The 13,767-nt window shown below is 37.0% G+C and overlaps 2 protein-coding genes across 2 annotated transcripts in view; one reads left to right on the top strand and one right to left on the bottom strand.

Moving 5' to 3' along the window:
- Nucleotides 1-13,767, top strand: part of ghrhrb (growth hormone releasing hormone receptor b) — a 54,379-nt gene that overhangs the window by 36,856 nt on the left and 3,756 nt on the right. The window lies entirely within an intron of this gene.
- The window catches only part of adcyap1r1b (adenylate cyclase activating polypeptide 1b (pituitary) receptor type I), a 30,904-nt gene continuing 17,506 nt past the window's right edge, over nucleotides 370-13,767 (bottom strand). Inside the window, exons 4-14 of the mRNA XM_079884006.1 lie at nucleotides 8,839-8,949; nucleotides 8,087-8,187; nucleotides 7,782-7,879; nucleotides 6,645-6,777; nucleotides 4,602-4,755; nucleotides 4,452-4,512; nucleotides 4,274-4,343; nucleotides 4,052-4,143; nucleotides 3,820-3,949; nucleotides 3,432-3,473; nucleotides 370-1,738 (exon numbers count right to left, since the gene is read on the bottom strand). Coding sequence (XP_079740132.1) covers nucleotides 1,550-1,738; nucleotides 3,432-3,473; nucleotides 3,820-3,949; nucleotides 4,052-4,143; nucleotides 4,274-4,343; nucleotides 4,452-4,512; nucleotides 4,602-4,755; nucleotides 6,645-6,777; nucleotides 7,782-7,879; nucleotides 8,087-8,187; nucleotides 8,839-8,949 — 1,181 coding nt within the window. The 3' untranslated portion in view covers nucleotides 370-1,549. The remainder of the gene's footprint in view (nucleotides 1,739-3,431; nucleotides 3,474-3,819; nucleotides 3,950-4,051; nucleotides 4,144-4,273; nucleotides 4,344-4,451; nucleotides 4,513-4,601; nucleotides 4,756-6,644; nucleotides 6,778-7,781; nucleotides 7,880-8,086; nucleotides 8,188-8,838; nucleotides 8,950-13,767) is intronic.

Here is a 13,767-nt window from a genome sequence, read left to right as displayed (position 1 = left end):
AACACTAATATAAATACTTCACAAAGGGAGAATATATACATGTAAACCGTTTCTTAAATTGGGGAGAAAAACTGTAATGTATCATGATCATATATGCAAGATGTTTGTTGCTTTCCCATGTTCCCTAAATCAGCTTTTCTCAGTTTTTGGAATTGGTTTTCATATCAAATTACTTTAATTTTTTAGCATTACAAAAGAAAATTGAAGGCCCATAGAAAGTTATGCCAAAGGGAAAAAAAAACTATAGCTTAAAATCTCTAAAGGCCTCTTGGTTTGCTGAAGCATAATAAAAGCACTTTCACAGAGTGATGCAGTTATGTGTTAGTTTGTTGTTGCAAAACCAAACAATTGTCTCTTTTGTGCAAAAAAAGTCACTTTGAAGAAGAAAAAAATATCTTCATATGCAGTGACATCAGTTGCAAAGAATTGCGAACTAGTACGGCAAACGACGTCTCAAGGGGTCAAATATCAAAAAAATGTATCTTTGGAATCTTAAAAGTGCTCTATTTGTAAATATGTTTATGACATTAAATTACAAAATGAGCAAAATTATGAGTCAGAAAAGCTATAAGACAATTATCAACTTTCAAACAGTGAAGTAATGTAGCGTAGTTAAAATGAATTTATTCAATGAAAAGAGCATAAAGATTCTTTGCTGCTCATGCCACAATGTTTTAGCTTTTTTGCATTGTTATATTCCAATTGACATTTTCTGTATAGCGGCTGTTTAAAAAAATAGAAGCACATGACAAGTTAAGTTACTGTTTTAAGAAAGTTTTAAATGCTAGTTCTGCTTTGCGAAAGTTCATTTGGAAATGTGTCACATGATTGTGTAAAATATATCAACACTGCCCAAGAAGCGTCCACAATGCATGTCCACCAAATAACGTGTGTCATTGTTTGTCTTTAAACTTGATTTTCCTGCAGTCCTTCACTCTACAATTACAACTTATGAAAATATTTACATATTAAATTAAATTTAGGAACTGGGAATCATTTATTGATTAAGCTCCGGTGGGAAATATGTGGTTTCTTCCCCTTCAAAATGACTTTTTCATGTCGCACATCCCGATGACGCCGGAAACTGTCGTCATCCTGTTCAACTGCTTTATTTTTTGACGATGAAATATTGAGAATCTCAAACTGTCACGAATCTTCGCAGACAGAGAAAAGAAAGCATGAGAGACTCTTGTAATGTTGATATGTACAAATATATCCACCTTGTTCAAGACCTTCAGCTTGCTGGATGGAAACACTCCTAAACACTGGATTGCTATGGATTCTTTACCTCCTCTTGGCCTGCAATTCCTTTCGGTTCAGATCAAATCCAATACGTCCACATCAAAAGTATTCATGTTTGCTTGGCTCACAATAGATCATTGGTTAGAGTGCCATAGCAAAAGCCTGTCATCTATGGACGGTTGACAGATATTACAGCTTCAACCGACACAACAGACTTTAAAGAAGATGAAACAGGACTTGGATGTTGACAGATTATTGATAGCTCTAGTTTTGAGGAGTTTGGTCTTCAGTCTGTTCCTCTGAGCGCTCATGTGGCTGGTGTTTCCGCCTGCAGGCTGGACATGCGTATCTGTGAGCTGCTCTTGCTGAGGATTGAGAGCTGCGTGCCTCCATTCACCCCACTGCTGGCCAGGGACGGATGCCTGTGCTTCATATCCACGGCAAAATACCGGTTCACCGTCCAGCTGCGCCATTTTCGCTTGATTTCTGACTGCACCTTTGGGGAGAAACTTCAATGGGTTATTAAACTGACTGGATCCTACAGGAGGACATCTGCAGATCTCTTTCCATGCTGGTCATGGACAAGCCTGAATTTGAAATCATCTGGTTAATAATTTACACGTAAGGCTGGTATAATGAGCACTGCAATGTGAAAGGGCCTCCAGAGACATTTCTTTATGCAAACAGAATCTTTATTAAAGGTGCTCTAAGCGATGTTGGGTGACTTCACTTCTTGTTGACGTTCGAAGTATTGTCAAACAAAACGGAGGCTAGCTCGACCCTCCCTCCTCCTCATCCCGTCCCCTCCCCCTTCCCCTCCCTTCTGTGCTTCTTGAAACAGTCATGAACCATTTAGAAAAAACAACTATTTACTGTACCCACCTGTCCAGCAAAAACAGAGCCACCTGAATGTCGGATTGGAAGCCCTTCTGTCGGCGGAGTTCTCGGCAGCTTTTGAACGCTTTTCCGATGTAAATTCGGGACTTCACGCGTTCCTTCTCCTTTTCCCTATTCTTTGTTATTTGTTCATCGGAACGTCGTCTCTTTGGTCGTGTGTCGGCCATATCAAAATTCTCAAGAATATACCATTTTAACGTAACTTCCCAATTCAAGCTTCTCTCTCCTCCACTCCCCACACACCCCTCTTCATGTGCACGCGCACTAACCCCCCAACCCCCACCCCCAAATCATTCTTGTCGGTTATTGGCTGGAACACTGTTTGTTATGTTTCGTGGCCAAGGCTGGGCCAGTTTGTTTTTCTTGTCGTTTGTGGAGCCTGGGCTGTCTACAGAGACTGCGTTTTTTTTACAGTGTGTTCAGGGGACAGGCAGCTAGCGGAGAGTGAGGAGATGTTTGCTGGATGTGACAAAAAAAGTTTTGGTTTAAAAAACGTGTGACATCGCTTAGAGCACCTTTAAAATTTACAAAAAATGTGTCATTTTATAATAAAATTAGGGCTGGGCAATGGTTAATCATGATTAATCACATCCAAAATAAAAGTTTGTGTTCACATAATATATGTGTGTGTACTGTGTATAATTATGTTGTATATATAAATACACACACATGCATGTATATATTTCAGTATATACATGCAAATATTTCTTAAATGCTACATGCATATGTGTGTATTTACATACACAAAATAATTAAACATGGGAAACACATATATTGTGTAAACACAAACTTTTATTTTGGATGCGATTTATCGTTGCTCAGCCCCAAATAAAATATTTTAATTCACTCTAAAAATGCTGAGTTGTTTCAACTTATGTTTGGGTCAAATATGGACAAACCCAATCGTTGGGTTTAAAAATTTCATTGAAAAAATGTAAACCAATGGTTGAGTTTGTCCATATTTGACCCAAACATGGGTTGAAACAACCCAGCATTTTTTAGAGTATGCAATTAAAATATACATTTATGCATTTCACAGATGCTTTTATCCAAAGAAGCTTACAACAGAGGACAATATTTTACTATCTATTTATTTTACATTTCTCACTTACAATACTTAAACATTTTGGAGTGTTTAAAAAAAAAAATCAATAGGAATCCATTACTAATTGTGGTAACTGGAATTTCCCCCCATGCTAAATCAGAATGAAATGTTGCTAACAGTATCAGTTCATACTTAGTGTGAATAACAAGACTCTTTATTTTTCAGTAAGCATTTGTAAAGGACTTACCTCTCCATTGAGAAAGCAGTAAAGAACAGCTACAACAAAGCCCTGAAAAGAAAAGTTGTTTAGCCTAAGTAAGGAATAATTGACAACAGGCCGTTGAATTATCCGAAAAATAAAGTACTATAAAAAAATCAACTTAAAACAGTAACATTCTTTGAAGTTTACTTGGGCAAAAATTGCAATTATTATAATCTTGTTTAATCTAATAATATATCATCAGATAAAATAAAGTGGACAAATTAATACTTTTTTTTAGTTCATAATTAATGTTAACCAACATACCATACACTACAGTGTACAGAATATACAAGAAATCTAAAAATAAATTGTAGTCGGTCAGTGCAAGTATCTGAAATCTCATATCTGAGAGAGCAAAAGGCAGGGCTTATACCTGAAAAGAACCAAGACCAAGTTCAAACACGAGTCTTTCTCTCTTGCTGACATCTTCTGGTGTGAGCGCAAAAATGGTATAGTGGATTCCAAACAGAGGGATGAGGAGAAGAGTGGAGCGGGCCAGACGCCTGTCAATCACACAACACACCAATCATGTGACTCCACAACTCAATAGAATGGTGCTAAACTTAGGAATGTAAATATATAAAAACAATATGTATATTACTAACAGATAAATGCTGGACTCATTCCCTCCAATATCTGGAGACTGCAGCTTCTGCACCAGGATTATAATGATGCCAATAAAGAGTATAAAGTTGATCTGAAGGTAAAAAAAAAAAAAGACAAGAGATATGGTGTATATTTAGTTCTGTCCTGCTGAATCAATACAATAATGCAGTAGCTTAATATTACAGTCAAAATTCTTTTGAGAGGGAATAGTTTAGCCGTACCATGATGGAGGCGAGAACAGGACCCTTGATCACCCACCAGATGGCAGCATTGTCATTAATATCCCAGCAACTGCAGGCAACGTCAGATATTTAGCCAATTTGATCAGTTATTCCCCCATTGATTTATTTAATAAAAATCATATTGTTATAGATATGATAAATAAATCCTTCATCTTACCCAATGTTATCAAAATGAGCTCTTAAGACAGCCCAGACAGCCACACATATTGTTGGAGTACCTGAGAAAGCATGGGCAAACGAAAAAAAACTTAATTTCACTTACAAACACTTGTATGTATGTGTTAAAATGTGTAATTTTGGGTCGTACCCCATCCAATAATGGTGTACCAGTAGAAGTATCTTTTCTCTGGAAAGAATGTCTCAACGAGCAGAGTAAAGAGATACAATCCCTCAATGAACAGCCAGAAGTAGTTTGACAAAACACAATAATGAAAAAATACCATCACCGCCTTACACTCCACCTGCAGAAAGAAAAACTTGGGGTGAATACAGCATCATCAAAATGAATTTGTATTTACATATTCTCACTGGATAGTTCCACGCCATTGACGGAAATTTCCGTCATTTGTGAGAAAACGCTTCCCCGCCAATGGCGGAATTTTCCGGCTTTCCATGTTTTCACTGTTATACGGTAGGGGGCGCTATTACACATCTTCTGTTCTGAATGAGTACTGAATTTCTTGATAAAAACACATGCGAACTGCGAAGATGATGCAGAAACGAGCGATATCATGTGTAATTGTATGCATATGAAACATAACTTGTAAATCAAAACTGTCTAAAGAATGAATGAAAGTGAATGAAATGTCGACCCAGGACGACATAGGACTGTCAGCAGTATGGGTGTTGATGAACTCGATCTACTCCATCTATGTTTTGACCATAGTTCTGAATCCGATCTGGATGTAGTCTTTGACAAAAATGTGATTTTTTCATGAATATGAGAAATGTTGCTTTTTTTATGAAACCATATACCCACATTCAAGTGTTGATAAAAAAGGCTATAATATATATATATTTAACAAAGTATTCTGGGTGCAGAATACAAAAGTATTTTTGTGAAAATGGTCAAAAAATTGGGGTGAGTAAATTTATTTACATTTTCGAGTGAACTATCTACGGTGGCCGAGAGAGCTCAACACGCTGCAACTGAAGAAAACATCTTCATCAGTTTTACAACACATGTGTGCTCCAAATACTCACAACACCAAATACAGAAAGGCACTGCAAATAGAACAGAACACAATGGAAATGTTTCGGGAGGACCCCAATAAGTGACATACCCGGCTGGGACGTGCTTACTGCTCATGAGCATCCCTATGCCCTAATCCCTACAAAGGGCAGAGTCCTTGAAGTGGGGACTTTGGAGTGAGCAGGGCACTTGTGTGCCATTATGTAGCCGTTTGGAAAGCACTTGGTGAAGGGAGCAACGAAAGACAATGTAATTTCCTCATTATTTTCACCTGGGATGTTCCCATGACAACGATTTCCATGATGTTCCATCAGCTGTTGTTACGACAGAAATGTCTTATTATTGCTGTTAACATAACTGTTGCAAATAAATATACATTTTATACAAAAACGTTTTTAAAATATGCATTATATCTGTGTGTGAGTGTCTCAACTTTAAAACTTACCGTCTCATCTTTGCACCCTGCATTACATTTCTTATGAAACTTACAGTATTTAAATAACATGACAAAATGTGTGTAACTAATGTATAGATTAAAATCTTTTTTTAGTTTTCAGCTCATTGTTATCTCTTCTTTTCTCATTTGTATTCTGATGACATTGAACATATTGTAGGCCATACAAAGTTTATGTCATAAACATGTCATGTATGTTTTGCAAAAAAAAAAAAGTTGACTTTGAGCTATGCACGTCCCAGCCGGGTTCGTTTTCTGTTGTATTTGCAGCCCGTTTCTGTATTTGGTTGTGTTATGAGTTTTTGGAGCACCCATGTGTTGTAAAACTGATGAAGATGTTTTATTAATTTGCGGGTGTTTTTCTATTTGCATGCGTTTTCTTCAGTTGCAGCGCGTTGAGCTCTCTCGGCCACCGTAACTATCCCTTTAAAAACAGAAGAGCTGTTGCACAGGGAAAGTTTCCCTGGGAAACATTCAAAGCACATTTAGCTAGTTGGCCGTGCAAAAAGCAACTTTGAGGTGACTACAGAGACCTCATTATCTGAAGCAAATTAAAGCACATAACAGCAACACAAACGTGTCATTCTGAGACTAATTCCCTCCACAAAGAAATGACATGGGCAACCCGGGATGTTAATGGGCCCATCACCATGACTGCTTGGGTATTTGTGTGTGATGTAAAGGGGAGAGAGACTGAGACTCACGGTGTGTGTAAAGCAATGGCTGCTGTCCTCCTCTGCATATAAAATGCCGTCTTTAATGAAGACTGAGACGGCCCTCAGGATGAAGGACACAAACAAGTTCATATGAATGAAATTCCTGGTGCAATGTAGCTTCCTGTAGGTAAAATCGAAATAAAGAAATATTACATTCAATTTAAATAAGCCCACCCTATATGTACACTGCCATTCAAATGTTTGGGGTTGGCAAATGTTTTTGAAAGAAATCTTGGTAACACTTTATTTTACAGTGTCTACATGTATTTACCATAGCAATAAACGGAATTATGCATAATTACATGCAACTAACCCTCAACCAAATCCTAATCCTACCCTAACCATATAGTAACCTCATGTAGTTAATTAATATCACTCAGTACTTAAATATTTAATTACACTGTAACAATGACACCTTAAAATAAAGTGTAACCAAAATCTCTTGTGCTCACCAAGGCTGCTTTTATGGCTGATCAAAAAATGTATTAAGCCTACAATTTTACATAACTTTTTTTTTCTATTGTAATACATCTTAAAATGTATAATTTATTCCTGTGATGGCAAAGCTGAATTGTCAGCATACTCCAGTCTTCAGTCACATAATCCTTCAGAAATCATTCTAATCTGCTGATTTGGTGCTCAAGAAATATTTATTATTATTATTGTCCATTTTGAAAACAGATATGCTACTTAATATCTTTTTGTGGAAACCATAATACTTTTTTTCAGGATTCTTTGATATAAAGACAGTTCAAAAGAACAGCATTTATTTGAAATAGAAGGCTATAAATGTAATTAGCTAAATATGACTTCAAACTTTTGAATGTATATTTAAGTGCATCTAGTTTGTAGATCTTGGTATATTGGTTCAATATCATATGACATACACATTTAAATATTCAAAAAAATCTGCATACTAATTCGATTCTAATTTCAGGTGCTTAGTTTATTAAATAATTACGCCCAAATATAGTTTATAATTGTGTATCAAAATGCCTGTTAGTGAAACCACTCTATTACTGAGATGCAGGTGTTTTTCTAAACCCGTCACTAAGACATGTTCTCTAGTTTCTTCTGAAGCTTGAGAATAGAACAAAAGCTCATGACCCCTTTCTGACCTCTCACCTGAACCTGCAGAGAATGACCATGGCAGTGGTGAGAGACACCAGCGAAGTGCTGTAACCCACAGTGTACAGAGCCTTTACAGCCGCATAGAACATGTCCTGCAACAAAGAGTAAAAAATACTGTCAGCTAATTCAAACATGATACATTAAATAATAAACCCCACCTCTAATGAATACTTTACACTAAATACAGAAATAATTCTTTAGATTTATTTAGAGATTTCTTTAGAGGCTAGGGGGGTTAGGAATCTTCTGAGGAGATACAGAAGAAGAAGTAGAGAGCAGGAAAGGTTAAGGGTGCTTACTGGATTTGTTCCATTTTCATTAAAAGGGCAAACATCAACGTAGTGAGGGAACATCTCCGACCAGCCATACTCGGTGCAGTTACGACTCACTTTTCCAAACTCTACAAAAGGTGCAAAAAAATCCAATACATTTCTTTGAGAAAATGAGACCAAACAATAATAAATCAAATAAACATAAACAAGCAGTGTTATGGTTAACTAAAATGATTAAAAATTGTTTTCATTAATCGACACTCAAATAAATATAGATGAAAATGCAAATTAGTAATGTTGCCCTCAAGTGTAAAACCAAAAAAAAAAAAAAAAAAAAAAGGTAATCAGTTTAAGTTAAGAAATTCAAAGTTTAACAGAACTGGCAGAATTTTATTTTGTACTCATACATTTTAATTGCTTAAATTTTAAATATTTGAGTAAGCGAATTCATGCCGTTCATCTCAATTTAAATATTTGTATAAATATTTCCAAAGTGTGACAATGTGGTTGCTAAAGTATTCTGAGTGGTTTGTAGCGCATTATGGAGTTGCCAGGGTGTTTTGGGGTAGTTCCTAACTAAGTCAAAAGAGGCCAATCCCCCATCTTTATGATAATCCGGCTCTCTAGATAAGGCCTGATTCCCTACTTTCCCTCCATTTTATTTTCCAACAGGCAAAAAACCTGAGTCTTTATGTATATAGTCTTTTTAAGTATTATATTACTTAAAAGCACAACTCTTCTCAATAAGCCCCACATTTTGAGGTTTCATTCATGCTCACCGTCATTTTCTTCATTCATGACATCAAATAGCTCAGGACAGGGCATCCAGACCACTTGTCCAGTTTTTGCTGGCTGCCAGCAAGTAAGGTTGTCCCACATCCATCGGCAGACTAGAGGATTAAAAAAAAAAAGACATGAAGTATCATAACTAGTTGAACTCTCTGGTAACTCTGCTTCTGAACCAGTTTTTATTGGGGTATTTACGGGACCTGAGAATAGAACAGCCTAGTTTAAGATATATTTAGGTGTGCTACTTGACAGCCATTCTTAAGAAAATCAGCACAAATGACAAGCAAGACTTGCATCTGCTCCAGTAAGGAAACAGATTGTAGGAATTCAATCAAAACAATGCCACAGCATTTTAGCATGCATGCAATATTTAAAGGGATACTTCACCGATTAGCATTAAGCTTTGTATCAGAAACCCAGTAGTATTTTCAAATGACCGTGCTTCCCTCCCTCATGTCCCCCTGAGATGAGAGATTTCTGTCATTTCTGTCACAGAAATCGTCATTTTGCGTCATTGGAGGCTTTTTTGGCCAGAGCCTATAGACTACAGCCAGTAGTAGGAGCTAGTTGAAGAAAATGCTCAAATTCAGTAAATGCATAAAAATAGAGTTGTTTTTTGATACTTAAATTAATATATATATATATATATATATATATATATATATATATATATATATATATATATATATATATATTCTAATTAAATGTTAGAATAATTAGAAACTTTAGCCATGTTTGATCTTTGTTAATTTCCATTTTTCTTTCTTTCTCTTTCTTTACGCAGGTAAAGGTGTCAGCATCGCTCTGTGATGCATTTTTTTATTGTGTATTTGTGTATATGAGCACGCAGAACATCCTATCTTATTTATTTATCCCTTTATCTATATTTTTTTTGCAGTTTTTTTTTTTTTTTTTTTAGTTTTGCAGTGAACTAACCATGTGATGCTAAAGCATCTTATCGTCTCTATCAAGGATTAAGGACCCAAAGAGAAATAGTAAAGACGCGCGCGTGCGTGTGTGTGTGTGTGTGTGTGTGTGTGTGTGTGTGTGTGTGGACTGCTGATCTTGATTTGCATAGACAGGACAGCATCTGCCAGCTGTGTTTTTCCTCTGCTGCAAATATTACAATGTTTTCACAGTGCTTTCAAAATATTACCCAGACATTCTTGCAAAGACTTCATTAAAATCTAGTCACTTTACAGTTATTTACAGTATTGGAAATGTTCTGTTTCCATTCCATTTGCATCCGTACATTCTTATTAGTAAAGCTTACACACAACAGCCTTCACTGCAGCCTTATAAACTGCCCAAGTGTTTACTCTAAATTACAGGCATAAATTCAAACAACGAGAGCTTGACATTTGCTTCTTGGTGGTCTGCGTAAATGTCAAACATTTCTAATAACAAAAGGCCAAGCAAGTGTTTTAAACACTCTGCTTCTCAAGCCAAGGACTCAAACATTTTGTTTCATGAATTATAACAGTCTGCAACAAAGGTACCCGACAATACTGACGACACACAGAGTCAGTTGTTGAGTTTAATTCTTGTTGTTGTTCCATAAAAGGAAAATTCTAGAATGTAAGGATGGAGGTTTCTATTCTAAAGCCTTTAGCGTTCCTTTCATTTAAAACACGTGTCTTCAATCTTTTTCAAGCATACAACCTTTTGTTGCAGCGGCTCTCAACCTTACAGACTCCGAGGGCCTTCATTGTAAAAGATGATATTTGAAGGCCCCGCAAGATATTTCTGATATTTCTACTGAAATAATAAACTCAACTTTTTATTTTTTATTTGAATATGTATATAAAAGTTATATATTATGTTTATAATACTTATATTTAGTATTGAAAACTTTCTTAATTCCAGAGGTTTCAACTGAATGTTTTTCAAAGTTTATTACCAATGAATTTACATGACTTTTAGTAATTTGTGATTATAGTTTTTTTTATAGAAAAAACTTTTCCACACAAATAGAAATTTCTACCTGATAATATTCTTTAGAGCTTAACATAACTTGAAAAATGATATTCATTATAAAATGGTCCTTGACTTTTTAACATTTTCTTAATTTTATTTTTTTACATTAATATTTTCCAGGTCTAGAAATTACAAGTTGTTGAGGGAATGAATTAAAATGAGAAATATGACATCCACTTAAATCTTACATTTTTGCTTTTTAGCTTGTTTTAAAGCATGTTTAGTCTTATTTTAAATAATTTTAAGCTATCTTGCGATCACCTTGGAACTGCTGAGTACTGCTGTGGTTGAGAATCACTGCTTTAATGGATAGAAAGATCAACCCCTGAGAGATATTATATAAAACTGGGTTGTATTGTAATCCAGATGCATATTAACATGCGCCGCCTAGTATCATATTTTATTTCTATACTTTGTCATGATATTTACATTGCAGAGCCATTAAAATAATTATAAAAATTGCACATTTTCTGTTTAGCTAGTGAAGTTAACTATTAACTATTACAAATAAGATTTGGTTTAATGCATAATTATGTATTTTTTTAATTGTTTGAGACAAATAATTGATGGACCCCCAGCACTATCATCTGATTGCTTAAAGCAAATTGACGTGTATCACTCAAGAGCTGGCACTGAGAAGCCATTAAAGACCGATAACTGTCAAACACTCTTTATTGTCTGTCATGTTAGGTATTTATACAGTATCAATCTCATTTTCTTTGTAGCAGTGCCAAACACAGACCCAAATGAGGAGCTTGTACTTGAGCAAGCTTTAGAAACTGGATAAAGCCCATATAAAATGGCTGAATGAAAGAAATCGTTGAAAAATGGCCCACAATGATATTCCAATGTCTTGTTTGTTTAGTTGGCCATAATAGCACAGTCCAAAGACAGTATGAAAAGTGAAGAGTTTGATGTAAGATAGCTACTGCTGGGAGATTATCCTACAAACATATATTATTATTATTATTATTATTATAGTTTAAGAAATTAAACATTATATGAGAACTTAAACAAGCAAAATTCAATTATTTGGGGGATGCAAGGAGGACATTTTTCTTCCAGGAAAAACATTGCAACGCTCACACAAAATGACAAATCATGATTCCTCTCCTGAGGGCAGCCATAATTACTTGTGTAAATTAGACACAGATGCATGATTAGATAAAAGACAGGGGTGTTTGTCTCTGTTCTCCAGAATCTTCCAGAAATACACATCGCAGGCATTCCATATTGTAGGATAATCTTTGCCTATTATGAAATATATGATTCAAAGAGCCAATGATCCAATCAGTGTTTATTTTAAGCAGCTTAAAATAGGTAAAGTAAATGAGTAAGTTAAGGAAAAATAATGGGATGAAGATGAAGCGATGTAAATAAGCTACTGTAGCCCATACAATCCACTGACAGTTGCAAATAGTCTTGTGTATTGTGTGCTTTCTGTATGTATTTGCTCTGTGTAAATCTCAGCACTCCGTTCAGCTTATAGCCTAAAACTGTGGGCAGCTCTAGTTACATATTAACGCATGAGTCCATTCCCTAAGGACAACTCCTTGTCAAATCAAAATGTCAGTATCTCATTACTGTCTGTGATTGTGACTGCCCAAAGGATTATGATCAATGCCACATGCAGACAGCACTGGAGGGGTGTCAGAATCAGTTCTGGAAGAGCTCTGAGCTTATGATCTTCCACCCATTTCCTGCGAACCGACCGTCACAGTGTCTTAAATTCTTCAGCTTATAGTCTGACAGCATTAGGTTTAATTCTGTCACCCATTTATTTCAGATCACTTGTGAAATACCTAATCTAAACTGAAGCTCATTATAAAACTTATTTAAAACGTTTCTTATTATAGCTATGAATAACTGCAAGTATTCTATATTTAAATGACTAAAACGTCTCGGTTACGTATGGTAACCCACGTTCCCTGAAAGAGGGAACAGAGACGTTCGTTCGAGGGATCTGACAGAAATGGGATCTTCGCAGAGAGACCAATCTATTTAGAGAGAAACTAGACAAGCCAATGCACATTGGTATGCGATAATTGCGCCAGCTGCTTCTATCACGCAGTGCGGGTATATAATGAGCAGAAGGTGCAACGCATCTTTGGTTTTTCGCTGAGGAGCAGCGATGGTACAACAACATGGCGACGGGACGAACGTCTCCGTTCCCTCTTTCAGGGAATGTGGGTTACCATACGTAACCGAGACGTTCCCTTTCATGTCGGTCACTCCAATGTTCATTGGAGGGATCCGACAGAAATGGGATCCCTATCAACATGCCATGTTGTTGGCCCTTCCAGTGCCCTGCATAAGCTTATCTCCCTTTATTAGGGGCAGAAGCTTATGCGGGGAGTCCTGGCCAATGATGTTTCGCAAGACCCACTCAGTGAGAACATTGGATAACACTCGGGAAGAACACCACTCAACGAATAGGTTCCACTTCATTGCATAGAGGCGCTTGGTAGAGGGGGCTCTAGGAGAAGTGATGGTGTCTACCACGCCTGGGGTAGGTCACCTAGAACCTCCGTGTTCAGTCAGGGATCAGACATGGAGTTTCCAGAGGTCTGGATGTGGGTGCCATAGGGTGCCCCTTCTCTGAGAAAGCAGGTCCTTCCTCAGAGGAATGGGCCAGGGAGGGACTGTCGCGAAGAGTACTAGTTCTGGGAACCAGGTCTGGTTGGGCCAATAGGGGGCCACTCAAAGGACCTGCTCCCCGTCCTCCCTGACTTTGCACAAGGTCTGTGCAAGAAGGCTCACTGGGGGAAACCCATACTTGCGTAGGCCCCGGGGCCAGCTGTGTGCCAGTGCATCTGTGCCGAGGGTTCAACTGGCAATGTGACGTGTCTAGGGAGGCAAAAAGATCTACCTGTGCGGCCCCGAAGCGCCTCCACTCTCCCGGAAGTGTAAGCTGTCGTGAGAGCTCGTCGGCTGCATGATTG

The sequence above is a fragment of the Squalius cephalus genome (assembly GCF_949319135.1).
Source record: "Squalius cephalus genome assembly, chromosome: 10".
Taxonomy (NCBI): domain Eukaryota; kingdom Metazoa; phylum Chordata; class Actinopteri; order Cypriniformes; family Leuciscidae; genus Squalius; species Squalius cephalus.
Note: the sequence above shows the minus strand (reverse complement) of the source record. Positions and strands in the feature narration are given on the sequence as shown.